The 26399-nt window shown below is 39.8% G+C and overlaps 1 protein-coding gene across 2 annotated transcripts in view; it reads right to left on the bottom strand.

Moving 5' to 3' along the window:
• LOC135260000 (zeta-sarcoglycan-like) overlaps positions 1 to 26399 on the bottom strand; it is a 231998-nt gene that overhangs the window by 34604 nt on the left and 170995 nt on the right. For both annotated transcript variants that reach the window (XM_064345028.1, XM_064345027.1), the window contains one exon: positions 14478 to 14579. In XM_064345028.1, the coding sequence (XP_064201098.1) occupies positions 14478 to 14579 (102 nt within the window). The remainder of the gene's footprint in view (positions 1 to 14477; positions 14580 to 26399) is intronic.

The following is a 26399-nucleotide window of genomic DNA, read 5'->3' on the forward strand; positions in this document are numbered from 1 at the left end:
ACCAGGATCCCTGTCGATGACGTCACTGTGTCTCGCACATTCATGTGTGAAATACACTTCGCATGCCTTTAATATGTGTTCCACACGTTTGGCTTCGCTAAGAGGATTCAGACGTCAGGTGCAGTACAGAGATTTCAGAAAGGCTTAAGAGAACTTTGGGGGTGGGGTGCGGGGGGCGGGGTTGGGGGGTTGGGGGGGATGGGGGGGTTTCATTCGAACGTGACCGTGGCTGAGGGCCAAACGTTTTCCAACCGTCACTCACGGCCGCGGCTGGTCTCCTCCCCCAGCCAAGATCAGAAGTGCGGGAAAACAATGGCAGACCGAAAACGGCTGGCCAGTGTGCTTCTGCATAATCCGTCACGACCGACTGCACTGTGCCTCACCTGTATTTCGTTGCCAATTCAAATCCACAGCGTGCTGCCTCAGGTCTGAAATTTCAGAATTCATACCCCCAATTTTATAAATTGTACCCTCACATTACTCATTCAAATGAGCATTTCAGTTTGTAATTATAGGGTACAAGTGATTAAATGCAGGTTTCCGATTTCTATTGAGAGTTAAGAATAGTAATTTGTGGATAAAAATCAGAGACATAATTATTGGAAATTCTGGAATTAAAGCAGGAATTCTGTGAAACAGTTTTACACAGTTAATTTATTTAATCTTTTTTTTTAACCAGGTGAGTTGAATGATCACATTCTCTTTTACAACAACGAATCAAGGAATACAAATATATACTGTAAAAACATTTAAAGGACACAAAACACACACACAGGTAGTAAGGTTATAAGTATATTAGTGACAACTGTAACATGACTAGGCTAATCTGGAAAAGACAGGGAGGTCTACTAAGCACTCAACTTTTAAAGTTATTTTCAGTTTTATTTTTTTTCCAGTTCACAGATTCTGGAAAGAACCAATATCTTTACAAGGTAGACTGTTATGTTAGCTGTATAACACAAGAATAAAGAAGGTGCTCTGCTCCACATGCAAGAGCTTTAGGACAGACGTCCCTTCTAATGAATCTGAGCAGAGGTGGAGAACGGGGGGCAGAGTTTGAGAATGAGGAGCAGAGTCGGACCCTGAGGTTGGTTTGGAGAATCCACCCCCCCCCCCCACCCCACCCCTGCCCCCCTCTTGTTATGACTGACAGTCCCTGCTCTGTTAAATACCGCTGTCTGCATGGTAGAGAGGGTATGAAAATCAGCAGCACTGAACAGAAGGAGGGCTGAACGTGAGCCCCCCCCGGGGAAGCACGGCCCCTTCTCCCCGCACCTCGGCGCTAAATATAATGTTTCAAGCATGATTCCCCCCCCCCACCCCCCCAGCGCCTGGGAAATATTCATGATGTCTCACAGTCAAACAGCTGGCAGAGACAGCTGACGTACTGATGTGAGACGACATGCTAAATACGCCCCCCCCCCCCTTCCACCCCCCCCCCCACTCTGACATCACTGTCAGCTCTGAACTCTCTGATTTAAAAAAAAAAATTTGAACTGGATTAAGCCATTCCAGAGCACTGGTGTACTTACTGTGCGAGACTTCTAATGAGCATAGATTTGCACAAAAGCTGCTTTTTTTTTTTTACTTTAAATGCTCCAAAATATTTTTGCTATTCATCACAAAATGGTGCTTATGTTATTGCACCGACATAAATGACATTTGATTCAAAATTAATACATTTTACAGTCACAAGCTTTATTGATCATTGGAGTATATCTCGCTTTAAATCCCTCTGCATCTTTGCTTTATGTCTATCACAGCATTCACATAGATTATGGCATTAACAGGCAAGCCAGGCCCACATAACCAAGTTGCCTTAGTGTGCAAGAAAACTGCAGAGGATTAAACAGAATACATGTACTGGGGCTCCAGTGTGCTATCTGTTACATCTGTACCATTCACCACAACCTAGAGAGCAGCCACCTGTCAGAAATACTGCGCACTTCCCCCCACAAAGTCAGCAGTATCTCAATTCACCTGATCCCCTGCTGTACCTTTAGTGCTCGCGGAGTTGCAATCCCTTTGCCAGCAGCAGAACCGAATCTGCAACCCAGTGCAAATCTGCAGAAGGTAATCATAAGAGGACCTGGTCAGGGGCTTCGGGTTTCGAGGCCATGAATATGAGCTGTCCCTTTATACAGCCACGCGAGAGGAAAGCTACCGCACACAGTGCACATGCTGTAAATAATATCGATGCATAGATAAGAAATGTGTGGAAATACAGTGGAGCGACGTACGGTAACCGTCCTACGTATTTCAGACGGTCCTCGAAACCACAGAGCGCTTGGCCGTGGTCCACTTTAAAGGAAATGTGGACACACACAATTTTGACATTTCTAAATTGCTTACGGTGCAGTCCGTGTCGCAGCAATTTTGGAAAGTCCTCATATTAGGAAAACATATTCCGCTTCAATAATTTACATTTTACCTTCTGTAGCAGACACTCTTTATCTAGAGCGACTTGAACATTTCACATTCTTTTTAATGTAAAATTTACTTATACAGTGGGATGTTAAACGAAGCAGTTCGAGTTAAGTACTTTGCCCAAGGGCACAATGGAAACGCACCACCTGGGAATCAAACCTTAAAGCATCAGTATCGCAAGCCAAGTTCCCGAACACCGACACTACGCCGCCACCAAGCGCAGCATTGAGAAGACAACGCTAACTTCACCTCTTCGGATACATCAGGAAATACCTGATATGATCTCAACATTGGAAATGCCCGGTCAGCACAAAGCTAAGTGGATGGACTATTAGCCAGTGCAATATTTTGAATCAATTTCCAGAGAAAAATAGAAATCTTTTCTAGTATAATCTTACATACTAATCTTACATAGTCGCATACTAAAAAAATACACACCAAACAGTTGGCAATATGCTTAGCAGACAGTACATATTTTGAGGACACAGTAGTTAGGGGGCTGTTGGGGACATGACCCTGGCAATAATGTTTGCGTTTGTCCCAGAGCTTGCTGGCGTTTCTTGTCATAAGCGTCGCTCCTATTTGCTTGGCCGTTAGACCCGCAGAAAGCCTCGTTTCCAGAGTCCACTCAGCCGTACTGAGAGACAGCCTCGCCTTCATGACCAGACCGCATTTTCTGCTTCATCTCTCATGGTGCTGTTCTGAAAACCCATCTGACACGAGACATTTCTTCAGCACTATCCTTCCTTTCCTACTTTCTTTTGTTACCCTTTACAGACAAGGAAACAGAAATGCTTCTTTTTTTGAATACTGGGCTGAATGATGAACACAAAGCATTCTACATCTGGGTAATAGCTGCTAAACTATCATATCTTTGACGCTGTCTTTTCTGTATAGTTTTTCTTTTTCTTTAAACGAAAAAAGTATACAGACTTTCTGAACATTGATTGCCTGTAAATATGGTTCTACATACTGGCTTCATGGTCACCCATTTATTAGCCCAGTCTTGTATCATTAAGCCAGATATGGATCCCATTACACAAGCTTGCAGTTTAATGAGGGCACATTATCAGATTTATATTGATTTTGCGCCGATTTTCATCTTAACTTGCGGTATAACGAATCCCTCACCCAGGGAGCACACACTGAGCGACTGTTTGTTCTTTCATCCGGTTAAGATTTGATGTGCTGGTGCTGATGATACGATCCAGCTTCAAAAGCCTCAAGCACCCAAAAAACCTGTTATTTTAACAGACAAAACGAGTCACTGCATCACTTCTGCAATTGGATAAACCAGTGGTAATGAAGAGGTAGGTAGAAATACTGTATCTGAAATGCCAAAGAATTGTGGATGATAATAGTGGAGGATAGTCTACTATTTGTAGGTAGCAGGTTGTTTGGATTGTGTGTATAGTGACTATGCCTGCTGTGGATTTCAAATCATTGCACTTAGTCGCTTCTACTGCATAACAAAACACACAGTAAGCCTGTTCCACCAAAGAACAAGATCCTCGTGAAGGGAAATATCCATAGGCTTATTACAGATTGAGAAGGTAAAGTTACCTTCTGTAGCACATGGTTACAAACTCATTGATGCCATTACACATGTTCACAGACCAACATGCATTACGGGCCTGATTTAATAAGACCTTTAGCACATGCAAAACCTTTTAGCACACGCATAACCTATAACATGACCAGTGATTGGTAATGGTGTTTGTTTTGCACCAATCACTGGTTGTGCTATTAGGTTTGCGTGTGCTAAAAGGTTTTTCACATGCTAAGCGCCTTTGAAAATCAGGCCCTTGGAGTCTTGTGAAATGACCAACAGTCCAGTGAATGTTGAAACGTAATCAGTTGGATCAAAGATTAAAAAAAACATTCAAGGTGTACCGCAGAGAAACTTCTAAGTATGGCAAGAGATCATTGAACAAAGGGTTGGCTTCAGTCCCATATGGATCTCTATAGCATAGGTCACAATGAGGCCATTTGCCTCTGTAGAGTTCTCTCAAAATGGCTGCCCTTCCATGTTTCTGTGAGCAAGTCTTCCTGCATTCCAACACTCCACATTGTCCTACATTTCACTCCAGTGTTCCTAGTTCCCCAAACAAATGACCGTCATTGTTTTTGCTTATTCTTATGCCGCAATTTAAAGTCTCTAATTAAATCAATCTTTCTCTTTTTGAACTTGACATGACAATGTCATGTTTGTAATCTGCTCACTGAAAATACAATCTAACTGGGGTCAAAATAGAGCACCCAGTGCAGTGATGGTAAAATCAATAATAAATGCATGAACACCTGTCTGTCTGTGGATGTTTTTTCCTCCATCTTTTGAATGAATTCAATAACCCCAGCAAGCCTCCTGTCATAAACAGTCCTGTCATTGTGACAGGATAGACGTGACACTTGAGACCACACTATTTCCTCAGTACAGTAATATGTGATTGTACTCTTACTACGACAGTAGAATCATCATAAATATTGTACACACTATACGGTAGTTAATATATGCTACACTGAACCGCAATGATTGCTTTGTGTGTCTATGCGTGTGTGTAGGCATGTGTGTGTGCATGTGTGTGTGTTTGCATGTATGAGTGCGCATGTGTGTGTGCATGCATGCGTGTGCATGTGTATGTGTATGTGTGTGTGTGTGTGTTTATGTATGTGTGTGTGTGTGTGTGTGTGTGCGTGCGTGTGGGTAAAGTGCAACTGTCACAGTGACAGCAAGGGCTAAATTTATCACTAAGGTAGATAATTAGCATTGCACCTTAAAAACCTGTGAGACAGAGACCGAACTTGCTAAACCCACTAAATATTCTGCTCTTATTAACCATAAAATATCCACATATCACTATGACCACTTCAATTACAAGGTACATTAATGCATTTTCTCGATGCACAGTGCCTTGGCTGAACCCCGATAATTGTCGCTTGTAGCTATCTGCAATTACAGATTCATTAATTACCGATGAATATAACCTACTCCATAAATTCTGCTTTTTTATTAAGTCTTCATTTACTTTCTTCTAAACTGAATCAAAGAAGAAGTGAATACTTTCCCTTTCACTGCGTTTGCTTTAAAATGGCCGATAAAGTAAAAGGACCTTGATCAATGATACTTATAAGAAAAAGCAGCAGCCTTAGCACTTTCCTTAATGGAGTCCCTCTAAATGATCCAATTTGAAGGAAATTCCAACAGCTAACCCCATGTTTACAGTGTGAATACACCATTATTAGCCTGTAGATTTAGGGTCAGGGATTCTCATAATGAAGTGATTTGTGTTATTTGAGAACAAAACGAGAACTAATGGGTGATTACATAGTGTATGCAAGCTGCAGATGTTTTCAGTAAAATATGATGCATCTGAATGTTTCAATTTTGATTTAATTTTATTATAAAAAAAGTATTATCATTAAAGAAATGAATTAAAAGGGCCCTTTTATCTGGGGACTAATCATTGCTAATCTTTTAAAATGTTATACATTTGGTTCTGAAATTTTCCTTTATTATGACAAACTAACAATTTCAGTCAGAACTCTACGATACTGACATCCTTTAATTTTAACAGCAAGCACGTGCATTATAATATCCTTGCAAATGTGTTTCCTCTAAGTCTTTACAATCAATCAAGATACAGCAAGGGTACGTGAAACGACCAACATCTGTTTTCCAGCATCTTGGTTGGTCTGAAACACTGAAGGACTACCACACTGGTAGTCTGCATGGAAGCATGGAAGCAACCAGAGACACTGTTGTGAGGTGCTGCTGGTCTACTGACTTTGGATGAAAGCAGAGACGGGGGGATGCATTGTTTGCGCAGCAAACCGAAAATTCAGCCGGGAGTCTGTGCCCTTCTAATCAGCAGTGATCTCCAGTGCGTTATTGGTGGATCATGAAAATGACACAGGCCACCAGGAGTCTGTGTACTGCTGATACAGACACCGATACTGTCGCTGTGAAGAGCAGGAAATGAAAGCAGAGAAGTCGCTCTGAGAGAGAATATCAGAGAGTTAAAAATATAAATAAGGTAAACGAAACGAGAAAATTCACTTGAAATATTTCTCTGTTCTGTCTCTTCTCTGCATTTCTATCACATTATCACTTAACATGTACATTTATTTTAGTCACAGAGCACCAGTATTTGTGAATGAAGAAAAATGTTTTATTTTCACGTTTCTGAAATCAAACTAGTTGCTTACAAGCTATCTTGATGCATACTCTCAAGTCCTTTAGAACAAAATAGCAAATAAAAATTTGGTGTCAGTTTGTGTCCCTAACTGACTGCCTTGCTTTGGAACAGGGTATCTGAGCTGGGTTCATAGTCATCCATAGGCTCAGGGTAAATGAAGGGATTAAGAGGATGCAGAGTTTTGACAGTATACAGCAGGTAGACACGTGTTCAGGCTCTAAAATGGACGGAGTGTAGCACAGTGGGTAAGGAACTGGGCTTGTAACCGAAAGGTCGCAGGTTCGATTCCGGGTAAGGACACTGCCGTTGTACTCTTGAGCAAGGTACTTAACCTGCATTGCTTCAGCTGTATAAATGGATATAATGTAAAATGCTATGATAAGAGCGTCTGCTAAATGCCTGTAATGTAATGTAAAATAGTGGAAATTAAACAAATAAAGATCCAGCATTGTTGACTGTCCACCAATTATGAGCATTGGTGAATGAAATTGCATCACTGGAGAAGATAACTCACTTAATAAGAAACCAAGAGTAGTAGAAAATACAAACAATATATAAGATACTATATATATATATATATATATACAATATATGTGTACACTTATTTAATAGTTGTTATTGAGGATTTTGCTGCAGTTGCATCAAGTTAATCACATAGAAGTGCTGAAATTTTACTACACTGATTCTGTACATACATTACTTTGGATTATTGATTTGTTGATTTATTTATATGAGGTTTCATATTCAACTGCATACGTAGGTCTACCACAGCTGTTATTATGTCCCTCAGCAAGGTTGCTGAATTGCCTCAATGAATATTTAACTGCATGAATACATTTGTTAAAATGCACATACACACATGAAAAAAAACCTCGCACCATCTGTGCCAAGATTACCTATAAATTTAACATATTAACGTAATTATTGAATAAAAAATAAAAAAAACTCCTGAAGAATATTTTCTCCAGAATGGTTTAGCACATGATTTGTTTAGCCCCTTACATGAGACCGATTAACGGCTTTTTATTCCTCTTTTCTTATTTTTATTTTTCTACCGTTTTCCCAGGCGCCATGAACGCTCTCTCGCGCTGTGCCTTTCGCGTCTTCCTGACAGCTCGAGCTCAACCAATCACACATCTCGCCAGCCCAGCGCACGAGTCAGCTGCCTTAGGTCCGAGTCTCCTGAACCACTCCCCGAAAGGGCGCTCTCCCTTTCACAGGCTACCGCCGTGCTGTTTTCCCCCGGCCTACTCTTCTCTTCTCTTTCTAAAACCATGGGTCGCGCACCTCCTCCCTCCTCCACCATTTTACCGATCGAAGCCTCCCGCTGCACTCTCGACAACTCTCAGCGCTTATGTCGTACTTTGCATCGTTATCTTGTTAGATGCTGTAGCTTGTCATGCCTCCTAGTTTGTCTTAGCGTAGGTTAGGTCAGAGAGTAATGTTTACTGTGTTAACTGGACTTAATGTGTTCGTGGCTATGAATAACTGTAACAAAATGAGTATCGTAACTTATCGGACCCGTGTTTTGTAGTTGTTCCAATGACCTTTGTTATGCACTTATTGTGCGTCGCTTTGGATAAAAATGTCTGCCAAATAAATGCAATTTGATGTAACTGCAAGTCCCTTTTGGTCTTGAGGTCATTCTGACCTCAGTTTTCCACCCGGTTTCCTCCCTCAATGTGCCCCCCCCCACCACAGACCCTCTCCAAAGCTTCAAGGACTGTTCACTTCCAGGAATTGTGGCTGAAGTAATTACTTAATTACTTGGCTTATCTATATTTGCTTGTTTTAATTCAGTGCTTTGCAGAGTAGATATTTTCTAACTCACAAGACCCTCTTAAAACAGGATGTTTAATTTCCAGTGGTTTAATCCTGAATAGGATTTCTGAATAGGTAAATAAGTACTTTGACAATAGTACTATTCTACACCTCCATTAAGTCCGTTTGACTCTTTCCATTACATTCCGATAGTAAAGGTCCATTCAACCTCATTTTTCTGGTCTTCTGGAGGACACCCGTTCTCCCCTTATATCTACAGCCGGACTGAGCCTCTCAGACTGTCCTCTACCTCTATTTACACAGGTGAGGGATTGCTCAAATAAGACAGGTCAAGGAAAATGTGACTCTGAAAATTTTTGATTATAAGAACATCCGGTATCAGAGACGAGTCTCCAAGAACAGAAAGGGCTGCAGCGGTTTGCATCGACAAAAAAAAAAAAAATTAAATAGAGTAAATATGATTAATATTGCGATGACACAGCAAGACCTGCAAAAGGGTTTATTCAGCAGCCAATCAATACTTGTCTGCACCATTTATACATTCATATCAGACTACATTTTTTTCATTTTAAATATATAACTGATTTTGACTTTTTGACTTTGACTATGGTGCACTCCTGTCCGTGCAAGGATAACAGATAAGTGTGGTGCAGATATTGGCCAAAAGTGACTTTTTCCCTATGACATAAGACAGCTTTATAATGACCTTTAATGGTCAGAAGTTCAGAACTTAAAAATACAATTACAATATTGGTTGAGATCCCTGTTGTAGCAACATAATGTAATACTATTTAATGGTGCACTGGGTCGTTGATACAGAATGTTGATTGGTTTTTATTGAGACTGCCTTTATGTACATGAGATGGATTTTATTTGCTAGATATTTCTTACTGAATTTACTTTGATATTTTGCCTAATGGATTTGCCACAATATTAGCATCATGCACTTCAGAACTTACCTCAGGAATAATGGCGCAGTACCCTATCATCTACTTAATGACTACTTTTCAAAGAATTATCATAAATCTACATTAAAATAGAATTTATTTCAGTTTGTATTTTGGTAGTGATCAAATGGCCACCCAAGAAAAGGCCATTTAAATTTCATTTTAACGGTATCTTACATTTCTGTGCTTACCGCGAGTGTATTCACATAAATTAAAAAAAGAAAAAAAAATAGAAAATGGGAATGGGTTCGAAATGTGTTTAATTTACACAGTAATCCATCAATCAAATAAAAGATTCTCACCCGCATACTTGAGTGAAAATCTCTAGAATGACCAGTTTAAATGGTTTAATGTTAATAGTATTAATTTAACATCTACGCTGAGATACTCTTTGTCGAGTCTGGTTGAAGCATTTCAATCGTTGCAGTGATGCTTCCTTTATTTAGCGTACAAAACTCCAGGAGAAAGTGACCTCCACTTCACACTTGAAAGCTACTACACCTTAGCTGTAAAAGATGTCATCTTGGCAGTGAAAAAGACCACTTATGGAAATGTATAAATTCCCACAGGCCACACCTGTAGATCTGTTATTTATGTGTCTTTTCATTTCCATTAAAAAGAAGAACAAAAAAAAAAAATTAAAAAATTAACAATGGATACAGACGCATTAACATTTGATAAATTGGAATATCGAATCCTTTTATGAAAAAGAATTCCAAGAGCGTCGAAGTACATTGACTATAGTTCAATTTAATTTGACATTCACAATACGGCCCATAAATCACAACACACATAAGCTTCTCTGCATTTTAGCCCCGTTAATGGACAATCTTCTTAAATGGCATAATCTCAGATCCATATTTGCCCATGACAGGATCCTAAGTCAACATCGTATTATATTATAGCATATTATCATCTGTGGCATACCATATCTGCTGCATTGTCATTACAATGTACATTATGAAATGGTTGGTGTTCAATCAAATTCAGCATTAAATCGAGGAAGGAGTACAGCCAATTCCTCTTTGCCATATAAACTGCTAGATTTAAATTAAGACTGAGAATTTAATTATGTATGATGTGTTTCGTTCACCATTTTCAGGATGACGAAAAATAGAAGAAAATAGCAGAGAAGGCTTTTAAAAACAGGTTTTCCAGCGTGAGTTCAAGTAAGGTAGTATGCCCTCATTTATGACAACAATGAATAACCACTCATTCTAATGTCGCCCAACTTAAATAATGTTTTTACTATGTAATAGATGTGAGTGCAATTTATCTAAATGTTAAAATATAAAGCACTTTAATTAGTTTGCAATCAGTGACACATCTGCTTTTAGTTTCTTTTTTTGGTTATCCACTGCCAGGTTAATTGCAGCAAATATGCAGCTGCAACTGCAAATGATTGCATTAGGTAATTTGAGCATTGTAGTTAAAGTTCAAAAGTTATTATTTTTTAAATTGATCTATAACTGACTAGCACTGTGCGTAGCAGTGATCTAATGATCAGAACTAATCATAGCACTAATCTTACTTCCTGATGGCATGAAATATATTTTTCCTGCCAAAACACGAAAACAGCTTTCCCCCCCATAAATCATAAGCAATTATGAAGCTTTGACAGGCTGTTATGTGCTTTACAGATATAATCACAACTGCAATTTGACCTAAGTACAGTATGTTGTTTGGAAAATGCTATTCATGGATAGCGGCACCAAATTGTTACCTAGGATACAGGTTATTAGCTGTATGTCTGTGAGAGGTTTCTTTTTGGAAATTTAGGTTGGTAAATATAGAAACCAAATATTTGTCATGCTTTTGTTAGGCTATTTGGAAAACACTAATATTATAAGATGCATCGCTTTAAACTTTGTTAATATGTACTTCTGAACCAATTCTCATCGTCCTCGTTAAAAGTTAACATTCATGAACTGCACACCACTGCTTGAATTTTGATGAGGTTTTTTAAAATGAAATTTAAGTTGTTTAGCGTTAAGTACACAATGAACAGACATTAAGAAATGTAACAAGAAAACAAGCCTAAAGTGGTTATGGATTCATGGTGCTGACCGACATTACATTAACTTAATTCTTTCTTATTTTGCCTGCCAAACGAAAAACACATATAACATAATGCCTTTATTAAAATTTATAGGTTTTACTGATACATTTTTATGACTGATAGAAATATATTGAAAGCAATAGCATTAAATGCTCATACAGGTACTGTTATCAGTTATATCTGTCTGATATACTTTCAAGCATAAATAGGAATTTCATGTTAAGTGCACGGGGAAAGCCTAAGATATTTATAAAATAAAAAAGCCATGAATCCCGGGCTGTTGAATATTTGTCACCTTCTGGGATTGTTGTGGCTAAGATGGCAGAAAAACAAAAAGCGTTCTTTCCCTCGCTCACATGAGACAGACTCTCATTGCCTCCCGTGAGGGACAATTATAAAGGCCTTTGGCAGCAGCACAGGCCCCGCGTGCCAATGGATCACAGGATTACCCACGACTTAGGAAACTTTTGACGAACTTAACGACCAGATGTTCGGGGAGATTGCCTCAGTGTCGGCGAAAGTGTCATCATGCGGGTTTGTTTGACGGAGAGAGAAAAGAAGGAGAGCAGGGACCAGGCCTTGAGGAGTGTTGCCGCACAGGTGGGCCGGGTGCAAGAGGTCATCTGCCGTGACCTGCGACCGCGGCCATCGACGCGGCTGGATTCCACCTGGGCCCTAACAGGTGGGTTTACGGGCCCCCACCTGGCTGGCAGGTGTTACTGCCGTTGGATGACGCACACGCTGTCGTCCTGGTCCACTGAAATACTTCCTTCCTTGGGCTACGCTAGGGACGATTAAGCATCAACGCGCAGGGCTTCGGGCCAGTCAGCAGGGTCATGGTTTGGATCTGATACCAGACTGTGGGGACCATCCACAAACTAGAGACTGTGGGGACCATCCACAAACTAGAGATAGTGGGGACCATCCACACACTACAGACAGTGGGGACCATCCACAAACTACAGATAGTGGGGACCATCCACAAACTAGAGACAGTGGGGACCATCCACAAACTAGAGACAGTGGGGACCATCCACACACTACAGACAGTGGGGACCATCCACACACTACAGACAGTGAGGACCATCCACAAACTAGAGACAGTGGGGACCATCCACAAACTAGAGACAGTGGGGACCATCCACACACTACAGACAGTGGGGACCATCCACAAACTAGAGACAGTGGGGACCATCCACACACTACAGACAGTGAGGACCATCCACAAACTAGAGACAGTGGGGACCATCCACACACTACAGACAGTGGGGACCATCCACAAACTAGAGACAGTGGGGACCATCCACACACTAAAGACAGTGGGTACCATCCACACACTACAGACAGTGGGGACCATCCACACACTAGAACAGTACCTTAACAAGATGAGCCTTAGCAGGATGATTCTCTTTAAAGAACAACATCTCATAGTTATTCATGCAGTGTCTGGGGCATATTTGTTAGGCTTTCACCTTTTGCTCTCATCCATACTGACATATGCAGCGTACACTATTTTTTTAATATATATATATAATATCCAGCAGCTGGATATTTTCTTGCAGCAATGGTAAAATGGCAGTGCAAGCCTGCAACCTTGGGCGAGCCCCTAACCATTATGCTGCACCATCACTGAGCTCTGTGCTGAAAAACATCAGCAATTCACATGTGGTAACCAAAGTGCCTCTCAATAACAAAAAGGGACTATGAACTTTCAATACATGTTAAACCTTTAATTCAATAAGGTTTTCTCCTAGGTCTTCTCTAGTGAGCTATAAATGCATGAAAGCCATTCAATAAAATCTGACATTGTTTATTACATATTTATTTCCGTCACATAAAAAGATCCATATTTCACGAGCATTCCCATTAATCTGAATAAGGCTCATACACTTAATACCTTGGGTTAAAGTGAACCGATTTTTTGCAAGTGTCGTTCATGTGGGTGTTATTGTCATGTGTGTCATTTGAAAGTCTTGTTACTCTGATTTTATGTGCGGTCACTCTCTAGTTGCTGCCGGAAAAAATTATTTCCTTCTGGAACAGGCACCTTCGGCCTTTGCAACCAACATAACAGAAATACACGATGTCCTTTTCATAGGCAGCTAACTGGTTACACTACATGGCATTCTCCGTCCTGAATCTAATGTGGCGCATTTGTAATACAGGCACTCGGACGAACCATTCGGTAGCTTTGGAGAGCCACATTATCATTTTCATCTTAGAACAAGCTGTCTTGTTTCTCACGTCTGGGGTCACCAGAAATGACTTTTTATCCAAGTAGCCAGCTGCAGCAGGATCACGGTGACCCAGTACTGTCTCGTGTTATTAGATGGAACTTCAGTAAGAAATTTCATTAAGCATCAGACACATCCTCTGCCTTGCATAACTCTGGTATTCTGTAGATTCCTTCACCATCTGAACTCAGTAATACAGCAAATTACTTTTAACTCAAATGGAGTACATGTGAATTCTAGGGGACCAATATAATCTCTGTCAGAGTTGTTTTACAACTGATCATTTTTCCTGAGAAACAGTTCATTTAATCTTGGCAAAATATTGAAAATGACACTAATTTCACCACTTGAACCATCCAGACGATAGCAGCTTGTCCATCAAGCTTCAGCAGAAGAAATAAGTTTGAAAGCGTCCAGTCTTGCATTATTTTGTTTTTTTTCCACTGTTATTTCCTTTACTACCTCAGAAATGTAAATAAAATTTAATTTTCTCTCAGTATCCGTAATACCTACAAACTGCTTGATCTTTGAATTCCAGGGTAAAAAAAAAAAACAAACAAAACAAAACTGGATGACAAGGCAAATCATGCCTGCAAGTCCTTTATCAAATGATGGTTAACAGAAAGAACTGGTTGTGACATCCAGCACAAGTATGCTAATGTCCCATTATTCATGGCGTCCATATCAGGTCAATGGAGTCCTTTGGGAAACAGTCTACAAAGACTGAACTCACACGTCAATATTTCAAAACAGCGCCTTCTAAGTTATAGTAAATGTACATGGATCTTTGAACAGCTCATCACATATGGAATAATATAAACATTGTGCTTACCTTTCTTGACTGTATCTCTTTAACATACAGGGGGAGGAGAAATTCAGATATGCCTTCCAGTCTTATTCCTTCTTTGTTTACTCGAAGATTGCCCATTCCTTCCTGCCAAAAAGAAAGGGGGGGAAATCTAATCAAAGAACCGAAATAAAAGAATTAGGTAATGCCAGTCAAATCAAGGCAGAAATTCATTTCGGAAAAAAAAAAAAAAAAATTGCGGAAAAGGCCAAGGAATTGCAATTCGACATAATGAATCTTACAGACACACACACAAACAGACACACATACATATAAGCGAAGACAAGCACAACAACACACAGACAGATGCACACAGACACACGCACACACACACCCAACATGTTTTACATCAGATTATACAATAGCTGAATACTCAGTTCTCTCTGGGACATGCAGATTATTTCTCCATAAAGCCATGAAGCTATGAAGTTGCACCGACAAAAGCTTAATCACAGTTCTAATTAACGCACATCAACAGTCAACGAAGCAAACATAGACAATTATGTTTTTTTGTTATAAATGGCTATGCCCGATCCGATCCATCCAATCCCATTTGCTTTTTTTCTGTTTACACGTTCATAACACATCTGATCACTTTTGAATTGGGCAGTATGGTTTTACTATGTCTATAATTTAGCCTCTGTTCTGAATATAATTCAATAGTTGGCTAGCTAGCTGATAAAAAAAACAAAAAAACATGCTATGTGACCATTTTGACCTAAAAGCGAACCAAATCTAATCCAGCTGTGAGAGGGACTAGAACAATGTGCTCGTTGCTAAGTGGTATAGGGTTTGGGATATTTACTGGAATACTTAAGTAACGTTTCCGTCGCAATAGAATCACATATTTTGAAATGCCCATTTTGATTATAATAATGCTTTTTGTTGGTAAGCCATTGTATAAGCAGGATAATGACTAAGAGGCTAGGCATTCCAGTATGCAGTTTGAATGCCCTTAGCAGAGGGAAATTGCCGGAGGCAAATTTACTACCATCGGGCATTCAAACTACATAATGCCCAGCCTCTTGTTTCATCATCCCTTACTTATTTTCTGGTTATATAATACGGCTGCTGGATGATAACTTCAACCACAACCCTTAAAGTAAAGCATGTTATTCATGTAATATGCAATAAATAGTTTTTCACATGTTTCAGCTAATATTAGGTTGTATCATGTCCTAAGGGGCATGTACTGTATACAAAAAGCACTGTAGCAATCGCCTTATTTAACTGGTGTTATTATTCAATTAACAGGGGAAAAGTACAATTATTTAACTGGTTTTATTATTCAATTAACCGGGGAAAAGTACAATTATTACAGCCAGTTTGAAATTTAACAGCTTAAAATAGGAAAATCATTTTACTGAGTAAATTATCAACTTAAATTACGTCTTGAATAATTAATGTCGATAAAGAGCAGACTATCCACACGGCCCTCCAGGACTTCAGTTTGACTTCGATGATTTATAAATTTAAAATTATTTGACCCCACTAAGGGTGATGTGTTTATAACTTGTGGTGTATGCAACTACGCTAAATGGCCAAAGGTATGTGGACACCTGATATCCAACATCGCATCCAAAATTATGGGCATTAATATGGAGTTTGCCCGCTCGTTGCTGCTATAACAACCTCAATTCTTCTGGGAAAGGCTTTGCACTGGATATTGGAGCATTGCTGCGGAGATTTGCTTCCATTCAGCCAGAAGAGCATTGGTGAGATGAACACTGATTAGGCGATCAGGCCTGGATCACAGTTGGCTTTCAAATTGATCCCAAAGGTGTTGAATGGGGTTGAGGTCGGGGCTCTGCGCAGGCCAGTCAAGTTCATTGACACCTTTCTCAACAAAACCATTTCTATATGGACCTTGCTGTGTGCCCAGGGGCACTGTCATGCTGAAACAGCAAAGGGCCTTCCAAAAGCTGCAGAGGAAGCAGAGAATTGTCGAGAATGTGATTGTATGGTATAGCATTAAGATTTGCCTTCACTGGAACTAAGGGGCCAAGTCCAAACCATGAAAAATAGCCCCAGACCAAGGGGTATCCAGATACTTTTGAACATACTTTTGGGGGGGGTAGGGGCGTTGTCAATTATTTGTGACCACACAACTACCTATCTGACTACACACACACACACACACATACACGCCTATACTAGTGGATAAGCACCACCGTAACCAGAGCTGTGCGAGCGGATAAGGACTGCTTTCACAGGACCTGTGTTGAATAATGAAGATATCCTTCTTGTCTCAGACAGTTTGTTTCGCTGGGTCCACCTGTGGGCATGTTGCTCCTTAAATGGTCTTAACAAGTAAATATTACCGCATTAGCACTGAGTTTGACATCCATGTTTTATGTCTAAATACATCATTTGATGCCTCTACCTTGCTGCTACACTGCCTTCGGGAGCAAATTAAATTTTCTTTACTGCTGCTGTCACAATTAAGTTTAACACTATTACTGTAATTTGCTTCCATCATTTCTGTGGTATTAAATGTTTATCATACCACCTGTCCAATTGTCTTTTCCTCCATTCCCTTCCAGTGCGAATATTCTTTCACAGTTTAGTTTCTCGTTCAGTGTATAAAGTGTTCAAACCTGCAGTGATATCAATATGGAAAACCAGTGTTTTTTGTCAAGTTAATGCTGTGAATATTTTAGCCCAAGATACAGTACCTGTGGGAAATAATTGCAAGCCAAATACAATAATTTGGTTTAAATATGCATGCAATTTTTAATCAAAATCAAAAGGATTACATTTTGTTCTTTCTTTAAACATTTTTTCTGTTAATGCTGTTGTAATTCTTAATTAAAATTGTCGACTTAATTTGAAAATAAAAGACATTGCTAATCACATAGCGGCAACTGTCTTTGCCTTTAGCTGTGACTATCGTTCACACAGCCAATAAACAAGAATAAATCTGCTCATTGTACCAGACAAACCCTCAAAATTTTGTTTGCTTCTAAAGGATTATTTTTTTTAATCCTTGATTGTTATTCTTTTGTTTATCCTTATAATGCACAAAACACATTAACTGCACGCAGAGCCCAAACACAACCGTCCACAAAGCATACATTTAAAAACAACACACAGTAAACGGGTGATATAAATGCTACTTTCCAACTGACAGACTCTAAGATCATAGCACAGCCATTCAAATGTCTCTATACACTGCAAACTGTTTACGGCCCCATGAGCTGTCAGCAGGTTTGAGTGACAGCAGTGGATAAACCCCCAAAGGACGCTGGCTGATTGACAGCGAGGCCTGATAACAAATCTCCCTCTTTCTGAAACCCGAATGGACACGGTCGTCTTTACACAGTGCGCATCTGACAGTGACTAGTCACTCATTAGGATACTGAATACCCCCGGGAATACTTGAATCGACATGGGCCCTCTCTCGACGGAATAAATAAAGACATTTTTAAATATACTTTTTAAATATACCCTACAGCAATGTACATCCCTTCATCCATTCATTTTCTAAATGGCTTGTTCCTGGTCAGGGTCACCAGGGGGGATGGGGCTGGTTTGGGGGGTTTGGGGTGGGGGTGCTGGAGTCTGTCCCAGCATGCAGTGGGCAAGAGGCAGGAATAAACACTAGGCAGGTCGTCAGTCTATCACAGGGCCAGCAATGCACAGTGTTCATATAATTTCAACAACAATAATTTCAATTTGCATGTTTTTTTTTTACAATAGAAAATTGCAAGAAAATATATAAATCAGCTTCTTAGGAACAATTAGGTGAAGTAAAAGGTAGGAGAAATTAGCATACAACAATGTAATCTGTAAAACTTTATACATCTTTTTGTACAGGAAAATCATTAAATTCAAGGAACTATTCTACTTATTTACAGTGGGAGAATGAATAAGTTTAATGTTGTAGAATATATATGCAATTGTTAAAGACTGTAATACATGCTGCTATCTCATAAACATTCATTGATTTTCACAGTGCTATGAAAACCGTCACTATTATGGCAGATATGCCATCTGCAAGATTGGTGGGAAAAATACCCAGCACCTTCACAGTGCAGAATTTCTGCTTTAAATAAACAACTATTTACTTTCGTTCCATAAAAACACAGATTCTGAACCCTCCCTAACCTCGTGTAAACACACACACAATTATGATGCAACAGCCCTGAATGCAAAATCCTAAACTTGCATTGTATATATTGTGTCTGCGTTATCTTCTTCAGTTCAACAAAATCTGTTTATAGCAACCAACTGCAGTCATTTTCTTTTCTTAAGAGAGTACATTTCTGGCTGGCAGCTAGAGATGCTTCCCTTGTTTTACATGCCTGTTGATGATGAATCAATGCAATTTATTCAATTTAGAAATTTTGATCAAATTTTCATATTTACAACAGCTGTCCGGCAATTTAGAGCAGGGCAACAGAGTCAATCATCAAATATATCACTATTTGTATTATTTAATACTGAAACAAGAACAGCGTTCTTTAAACCTTTCCATTTTGTCAGCTTGCAGCCAATAATGATTTTATTTAATCATTCATTGAGCCATTTGCTCCATAACAATTTATTGCATGTTTTGTAACTTATGAATAACTCAATTGGAATAATGATATTAATGTGGGTTTCCAAAGAGGCCAGTCCTTCCATTCTGCAATGGGAATTCATTAATTCATTCATTCATTACCAGTAGTAGCTGTAATTAACCTGAGGACACAAACATTTTGCATTACATCATTCAATCAGTTGCTTCTGTACGTTATTTGTAATTTTAAAATGATCTTAAACAAGTGGTGCTATTGCAAACTTGTGTGGTTTATACAAAAAATAAAAAATAAAATAAAATACATTGAAAATAAATGGAATACAAACCATAAACTGGTGCTCTTGGAAATATGAACAATGCTGATCGCACTGAATGCATAATGAGCCTCCGACTTTCCTTCATAAAGAGAGCCTCCGGAGGTCAAGGGTCAAGAGCAGCTTCTCCGCATGATAATTTTCCGGGTCATTCCGTTCACCACATACGAGAGCTTTTTCGCTTTCGCATCTGCTTTTTTGTTATTATCTTGGATAGAACTTTTCTACCCAACTCGGCTTCATTAAGAGAGTCAATCAATAGTTTCCAGAGGAGCAAGGTCATGGCTTACACATGTGATCATTATTAATAGGGTTCCAAGGGTTCTTTTTTACCAGCGCCGTGCTCCATAGCTACTGCTCGCCGAAGACTACGCTGTGCTCCTTGTGTGCACACGCCTAAGTCCTTTCTGAAAGAGCTTCTCCGTTCCAATTATCCTCATATTCAGACTCTTTGTGTCTCAATCAATCACTCAATCAATCGATCAATCAAATTTTATTTGTATAGCGTATATTATGGCAGTTGTCACAATACTCTTTACAGACAACCCTGGCCTAAACCCACACAGGAGCAAGCCTAAGGCAACAGTGGCAAGGAAAAACTCCCTATGGCAGATGGGAAGAAACCTCGGAACGAACCAGGCTCAAGGGGGAAACCCATCCTCCTCTGGTCGGCTCAGGGTGCTGACTAGTGACCAACACGTCAGTCAGTCTCAGATATTTAATCAGCTCGAAAATAAGAAATGGAGACACAGATTGACTCAAGTGAATCAGGACTCTTGGCACGTTCAGGCTTATCTTTGATCACTCTTTTACGCATCTTATGTACACGGATAAAAACATGATAATTAATGATCATTTAAAAAGTAAATGAATAACAATACTACTGCTACTGCTACTAATAGTACTACACTCCATCCATTATCTATACCCATTCATCCTGGGCAGGGCCGCGGGGGGTGCTGGAGCCTATCCCAGCGTGCACTGGGCAAAAGGCAGGGAAATACTACTACTACTACTAATAATAATATTAATAATAAATATAGCTGCAAGCAGCAATGACGGGGCCAAGCACTATGACGGACAAAACATTTGATTCAGCGCATTGGGTACAGTGGCATCTTCGACACACTTTTGCTATCCAGGCTCTGACATGCGCATAATGTCAAGTTTCACTGATGCAGGATCAATGAAGCCTGATATATGGTTAATTGGGTTTCAGCAAATTGATGACACTACTGAGGGCACCCAAGATGGCTGTAAAACAAAATGGCCAACAAAAAAGCTACACGATTTCACAGGATCCTTCACTGCAATGGTCCACAACAAGAAAAATCTCTATTTGTTGCAGAGTAATCATCATATAATATTTGTTTCAGATATAGCACCCCCAAGGGGGAAAATTACATGAAACCTAGTCTGTGCCTCCAAGGCCTCATTGCCAGCATGTGCACCAAGACTGTTGCCAGTAGACCAAAGTGTTGCAGAGATAGGGCCACTCATCCATTATGGCAACTTTGCTGCCAAATGTATAACATAAATGCAGCAAAATTTGTCAACCAAGCAAATATCTTTTAAAGACTCTTAAAGCCAATGGTACAAAGACATAATACCTAAATTTATAACTATATTGGGCCACAATTCTAGGAGGAGAGGATTAATGTGTTTTTGACGAAATCCAAGGTGCCTGAAAAACTAAATGGCTGGCACCAACGCTCCATTGTTTGGCAGCTAGTATCCTTTACTGCAATGGTCCACAGGTTTGGTTGAAATATCTGTTTCTGTTCCAGAGGAATTGCCATTTATAGCTTTTTTCTGGTATAGCACCCCCAAGTGGCCAAATTTCATGAAACTTGATGGGTGCCCTTAACACTCCATGACTAGGTAGAGGGCTACCACGTTTGGCATCAATACATCAAAGTATTATAGAGATATGGCTCATGTCCTGTTTGCATGTTCTCCCTGTTTCTGCGTGGGTCCAAAGACAAGCAGGCTAGGCTAATTGGAGACTCTAAATTGCCCATAGGTGTGAGTGTTTCAGTAAACGGTGTGTGGGGTCCGGGATGAACTGGCAACCTGTCATGTATACCTGTCTCTCACCCAATGCATGCTGGGATAGGCTCCAGCCCCCCCATAACCCTGACCAGGAATAAGTGGGTAGAAATAATGGATAATAATAACAAAATTCCTGTTTATATATGCAATGCACATTGCTATGCAGATCATTACCTACTTTAAAAGAAAGCTGTTCTGCTATAAACTGAAAAGCATGTGATTCAGGGCAGTGACCATCAGTATTTGAGCCATTATATGTTGATTTCAATTTTGTATTTTGTAACATGCTGGCCATTTTTTTATTAAGAGCTCACACATTTCTTAGAAATCCCTCTAAGGATAAAATGCTTGAGAAATTGAAATCCTTGGCAAATGTGGTCATGCATCGATAGGCAGTTTAAGGGAAGAGCCAAATTCATTTTACTCGTGACAAATGCCTCACACCGAATGCTCAAGCACTCAGCTATGTTCAGCTTATGAATAAATGAAACGTAGCCAATAAGTCTCGCATTTACAGTACCTCTTTCAAGTCAGAATCAAACCCTAAAGTACCAATTAAACTGCAAGACCTGATGAAATCCCTTATTAAAGAAGCTACATTTTCCCTAATGTATGCTCTATAGGTCTTTCAGCTCAGAAACTTAACGGGAAAATGTATTACAGCATACAGGCTACAAGCACCACACATAACAGCATGTTTCTCAGCAAAGTTAGCGCAGGGGCTGACTGTTAATATAGCATTTCCTATTGTCAAAATCAGCAAACCAAAACAGTTGTTCCTATGTCCCATTAAAGTATGTCAAGAAAACAAACCTGTTTCCAAAGCTCAGTGCATGAATACACAAAATTATCCTGCATTCTTTAGAAACTTAAGTACATCCACTGATTTATATCAAAAAGCAAAATTCCTACAAACATTTAAGGAATATTGCTTTGGCTCAACCTTAATAAAAATTTAATATGCCTGCACTCATAAAATGTTTATTCGTTTATCAAATATTTGGATCATTTTCCCTTCAGCTAGTATTTTTAAACTAAGCCGAACGTTCCATCACCCTGAACACTCTGGCTGTGCAGAACACGGGAATAGAAGCTCTTAAAAGTGAGTGTGTATCATATACTTCAGAGATGAAGTTTTTACACTTCAGTAACAATCTGGGGGAGGAGGGGGTCACAGACCGGCCCCAGAGGGGGAGGGCTGCAGCTGATTCTGCCTGTGACGCACAAAGGTCAAATGATTCAATCTCACAACGGTGGTTTACCAGAACGTGAAGTGCAGCCCACACACACACACACAGACACATACATGAACATGCACGCACACACCCATACACGCAATCATGTTCACACATACTCTCACGTGCACACACACACACTCAAACATACACACAGATGCACGCAAGCACGCACACATATGCATGCACGTACAGCTCATAAGAAGCTGCCTCCTTTCTCAAACAAACCAACAAACAAATAAATAATTACATAAATAAATACATTTATAAGTACATAAATAAACAGACAGGAGCTTAAAAAGACCACACACTGTGCCAAAGAAACACATACACACAAAGCCTAGTCTTTTGTCTACGTGCAATGATGACATGTTTACAATAATACTTTATATGCATCCGCCATGGCAACTTGCGTGGGACCATTAATTTAAGCTCTGTAAAATGGTTAGTAACACCTAAATCCTATAAAACAAGTTGATATATCTTTGCTGTAAACTGAAAGAACACACTATATATTGAAACAGACGTCTGAAATAATAGTCCATGTACCATTTACTGAATTGCGACATTTGTGGCAGTAAAATACCTACCTACTGCGATTTTAATACCAATAGATAATCCCAATTCCCAGCTGCTGTCTGAAAATTTTACAGAGGATTTTTTTAACTGTAAGTTTAAATTTGACTTTTTATTCAGTGGAACACAAGCTAAATTGCCTGTAATTGGTCTTGCATCCAGCACTCATTTGGCTTTGGCGCTGTGCCGCGCAGAAGCGGTGTTGATATCTCTCAGGTCATTTTCCACTTGACCAAAGATGGCTCGAGACTCAAAGCCTGTCTACCTTTTAGACAGATAAGCACGGTTACACTCGAAAACTGAACGGGTGAGAGGAAACTTAGTGACAGAGTGAGACAGAGTGAGGGAGGAAGGGAGAGAGAGAGAGAGAGAGAAGAGAGAGGGAGAGCAACAGAGTGAGACAGAGAGGGAGAGAAAGAGAGAGAGAGAGCAACAGAGTGAGACAGAGAGAGGGAGGAAGGGAGAGAGAGAGAGAGAAGAGAGAGGGAGGAAGAGAGAGCGAGAGAAAAGGGAGAGAGGAAAGAGAGGAAGGGAGAGAGAGAGAGCGAGAAAGAGGGAGGGAGAGAGAGAGAGAGAGGGAGGGAGAGGGGGAGAGAGAGAGAGAGAGAGAGATAGAGAGAGGGGGAGGGAGGGAGAGCCTACTTATCACTAGCTTGATTCCAACTCCCACGACTGCTATTCCTGGAACCAGGATAAGTCATAATGACCGGGGTCATTTCATGTTTTATTGCATTAACAAACCCCATGGTTCCTTTGTATATTCAAATAAAGGACGTGAATGTAGTTTAAGCCCTGACTGTATGCAACTGCATGCATATATAGCCACTGGTAAATGGCTCCCGGTTAAGGTGCACATATGGAACAATTACATTTCAAAGCAAATATGATTGCTGATTGATTAAGGCATGGCATACATCCAAATGTATTCTTAATTTTCGCTTCAGGTCTTACACAGAGCCATAAAATGTATAGTTATAGATTCAGAGTGGTCTGTGCGGTCTCTCACATACTGTAGGCATCACCATTGAAATAATAATAAAGGGCAAAAGGAATATAAAAGTGAGTGAATCGTACCTCAGAACTGCAGCTCTAATGACCAAATAACTTTAGCTTGTGGATGGAGGAGACACCTTACAGTTTATATTTAAAAAGGTCTTGCTGTACTTATCTTTTCAAAAGCGATGTGGAACTCAAACCCATGTTACATCAAAGCTAGGGCATTGCTGGTAGTCTGCTTAGCGTCTTGCAGTTACATTTTCTTGCACTTAAGCATGCAAATGTTTTCAAAAAGGTAACCACTTCCTGAATACCAGACCTGGGTGAAATACGTATTTGTTTCGGATTCAAATACTTCTCTGTGCTCTATTGATCTTGCCTGGTGTAATTGAGGCTGCCAACATGACCAGAAGGTGGGGTTTGCACTTTCTGAGAGTATTTCATTGCTTCCAATATGCCAGACGAGATCAGTAAAGCGTAGAAAAGTATTTGAATCCAAAACAAATATGTATTTGACCCAGGTCTGCCGAATACACATGCTGCATAATGTACCGGGACTTTTTTTTCAACTGCTGAGGAAATACGTATGCCATATTGCCAAACAGATGTTTTACCGTTGTTTACATAGGGGATTAATTCAGCAATACAACGAGCCCAGGGTTATATCGCAATGTCTAACATCTGCTTAACACATCATAAATCTTCCATCTATTTAATTGCTTCATGTATTGAATATATTAAGGGGAAAAAATGAATGAAACATATTTTGCTACCGGGATAATGCATACAGATGTATGTATTTATTTTATTAAGCCTGGATCACAATGGAAAAACTCTCGAGATGTAAATTCGTACTGGACTAGTTCGGCCAGATTTTGTCTGAGTTTGCTCAGAAATGTTGGGATCGGCTCAATTGCTGAAAGGGTGAAATGGTGCTATCATGTTCATGGCATTTCCAGTGCTCCCACGGTACCAATCTAGTCCAAACAGCACTTCTTTGACTATATTTCACTATGCTTGTCTTGTGTTCTTGCATGCATAGACCCATCAAAGGAGAAATAAGATCAAAATACAACCAATCACCCAGGAATTAAAACATAGTGCCACTCACTTCAAAGGAGCCAGAATTAACCCTGACAAAAAACAAGCCTCATTATTATAATTGCTATCATCATTAGGGCTGAAGTAGTACCATTTATAGTCTCCAGTTGTGACTGGATCTGGCAACAAGTAGGCACAAGTCAAAACATAGTATATAAAATGTAGAACCTCGAATGGTAAAGTTCAAAGGTTCACTGCTGTTCTATCAAACATCATTGATCGCAACAAGGTTTTTAATTTATTTTTTTGAGTCAGCTCCAAACTCAAGTAATCATTGTGGGCAATATTGCAGAGAATTTCTAAAGTTAACTTGTCATTTAAATGTGATAAACTATTTACCTAGATGAACAGTTTGGTAATCTACCTTGTAATTGAAGTACTTCTCCAGCTATCTATCATGCAATCAAAGTAGCTACAATAACTGGCTTCCATGATAACAGTCACCAAATTGAATGAGCAGCTAGATACTCATATCACTGGCTTGCTCATCTTACCAGCAGTCCAAGCTAATGACAGAAATATACTTTTTGCTTTTTTATTAATGGTGATTCACCTTCAACTTGAGTTTGGTGTTAAACTCAAACCAAAAGCTTAAAGAGTCAATGGCTTTTTTTTAATAACTTGAACATCCATGAACATAATACATCTTAAAAGTGAGAGAAGGACAAATGCTGATGAAGACATGGGATCCATGTTATTCTGCTCTTTCGGGGACTATGGGATCTGTTATGATGCATTTCTAACGGGCGGTGTTCAAGCATAGGGCCGCTCGACCCTGTTTCCGCAGATCTGCTGTCCTGTAGATTTTCACCGCAACCCAAACAAAGCATGCCTCATTCAACAGCTAGAGATTTACTGTCCTGTACGTTTTCATTGCAACTCCTAATTTGGCACACCTGACTCTACTATTTAGCAGCTCAGCAAGATCTCTAGCTGTTGTTGTGCTTTGTTAGGGTTGGAGCCCTGCTCAAGCTGGTCTCCCTTAGCATTTTGTTAGGAAAAGTTTTTTTTATTTTATTTATTTTTTAATTTCATGACTTTAAGTTGAGTCAATGATTGGGGGGGGGGGGGGGGTGGGTGGTTGAGAAGGCTAAGCCGAAAAGCTTCCTGT

Source organism: Anguilla rostrata, chromosome 7, assembly GCF_018555375.3.
Source record: "Anguilla rostrata isolate EN2019 chromosome 7, ASM1855537v3, whole genome shotgun sequence".
Lineage (NCBI taxonomy): Eukaryota > Metazoa > Chordata > Actinopteri > Anguilliformes > Anguillidae > Anguilla > Anguilla rostrata.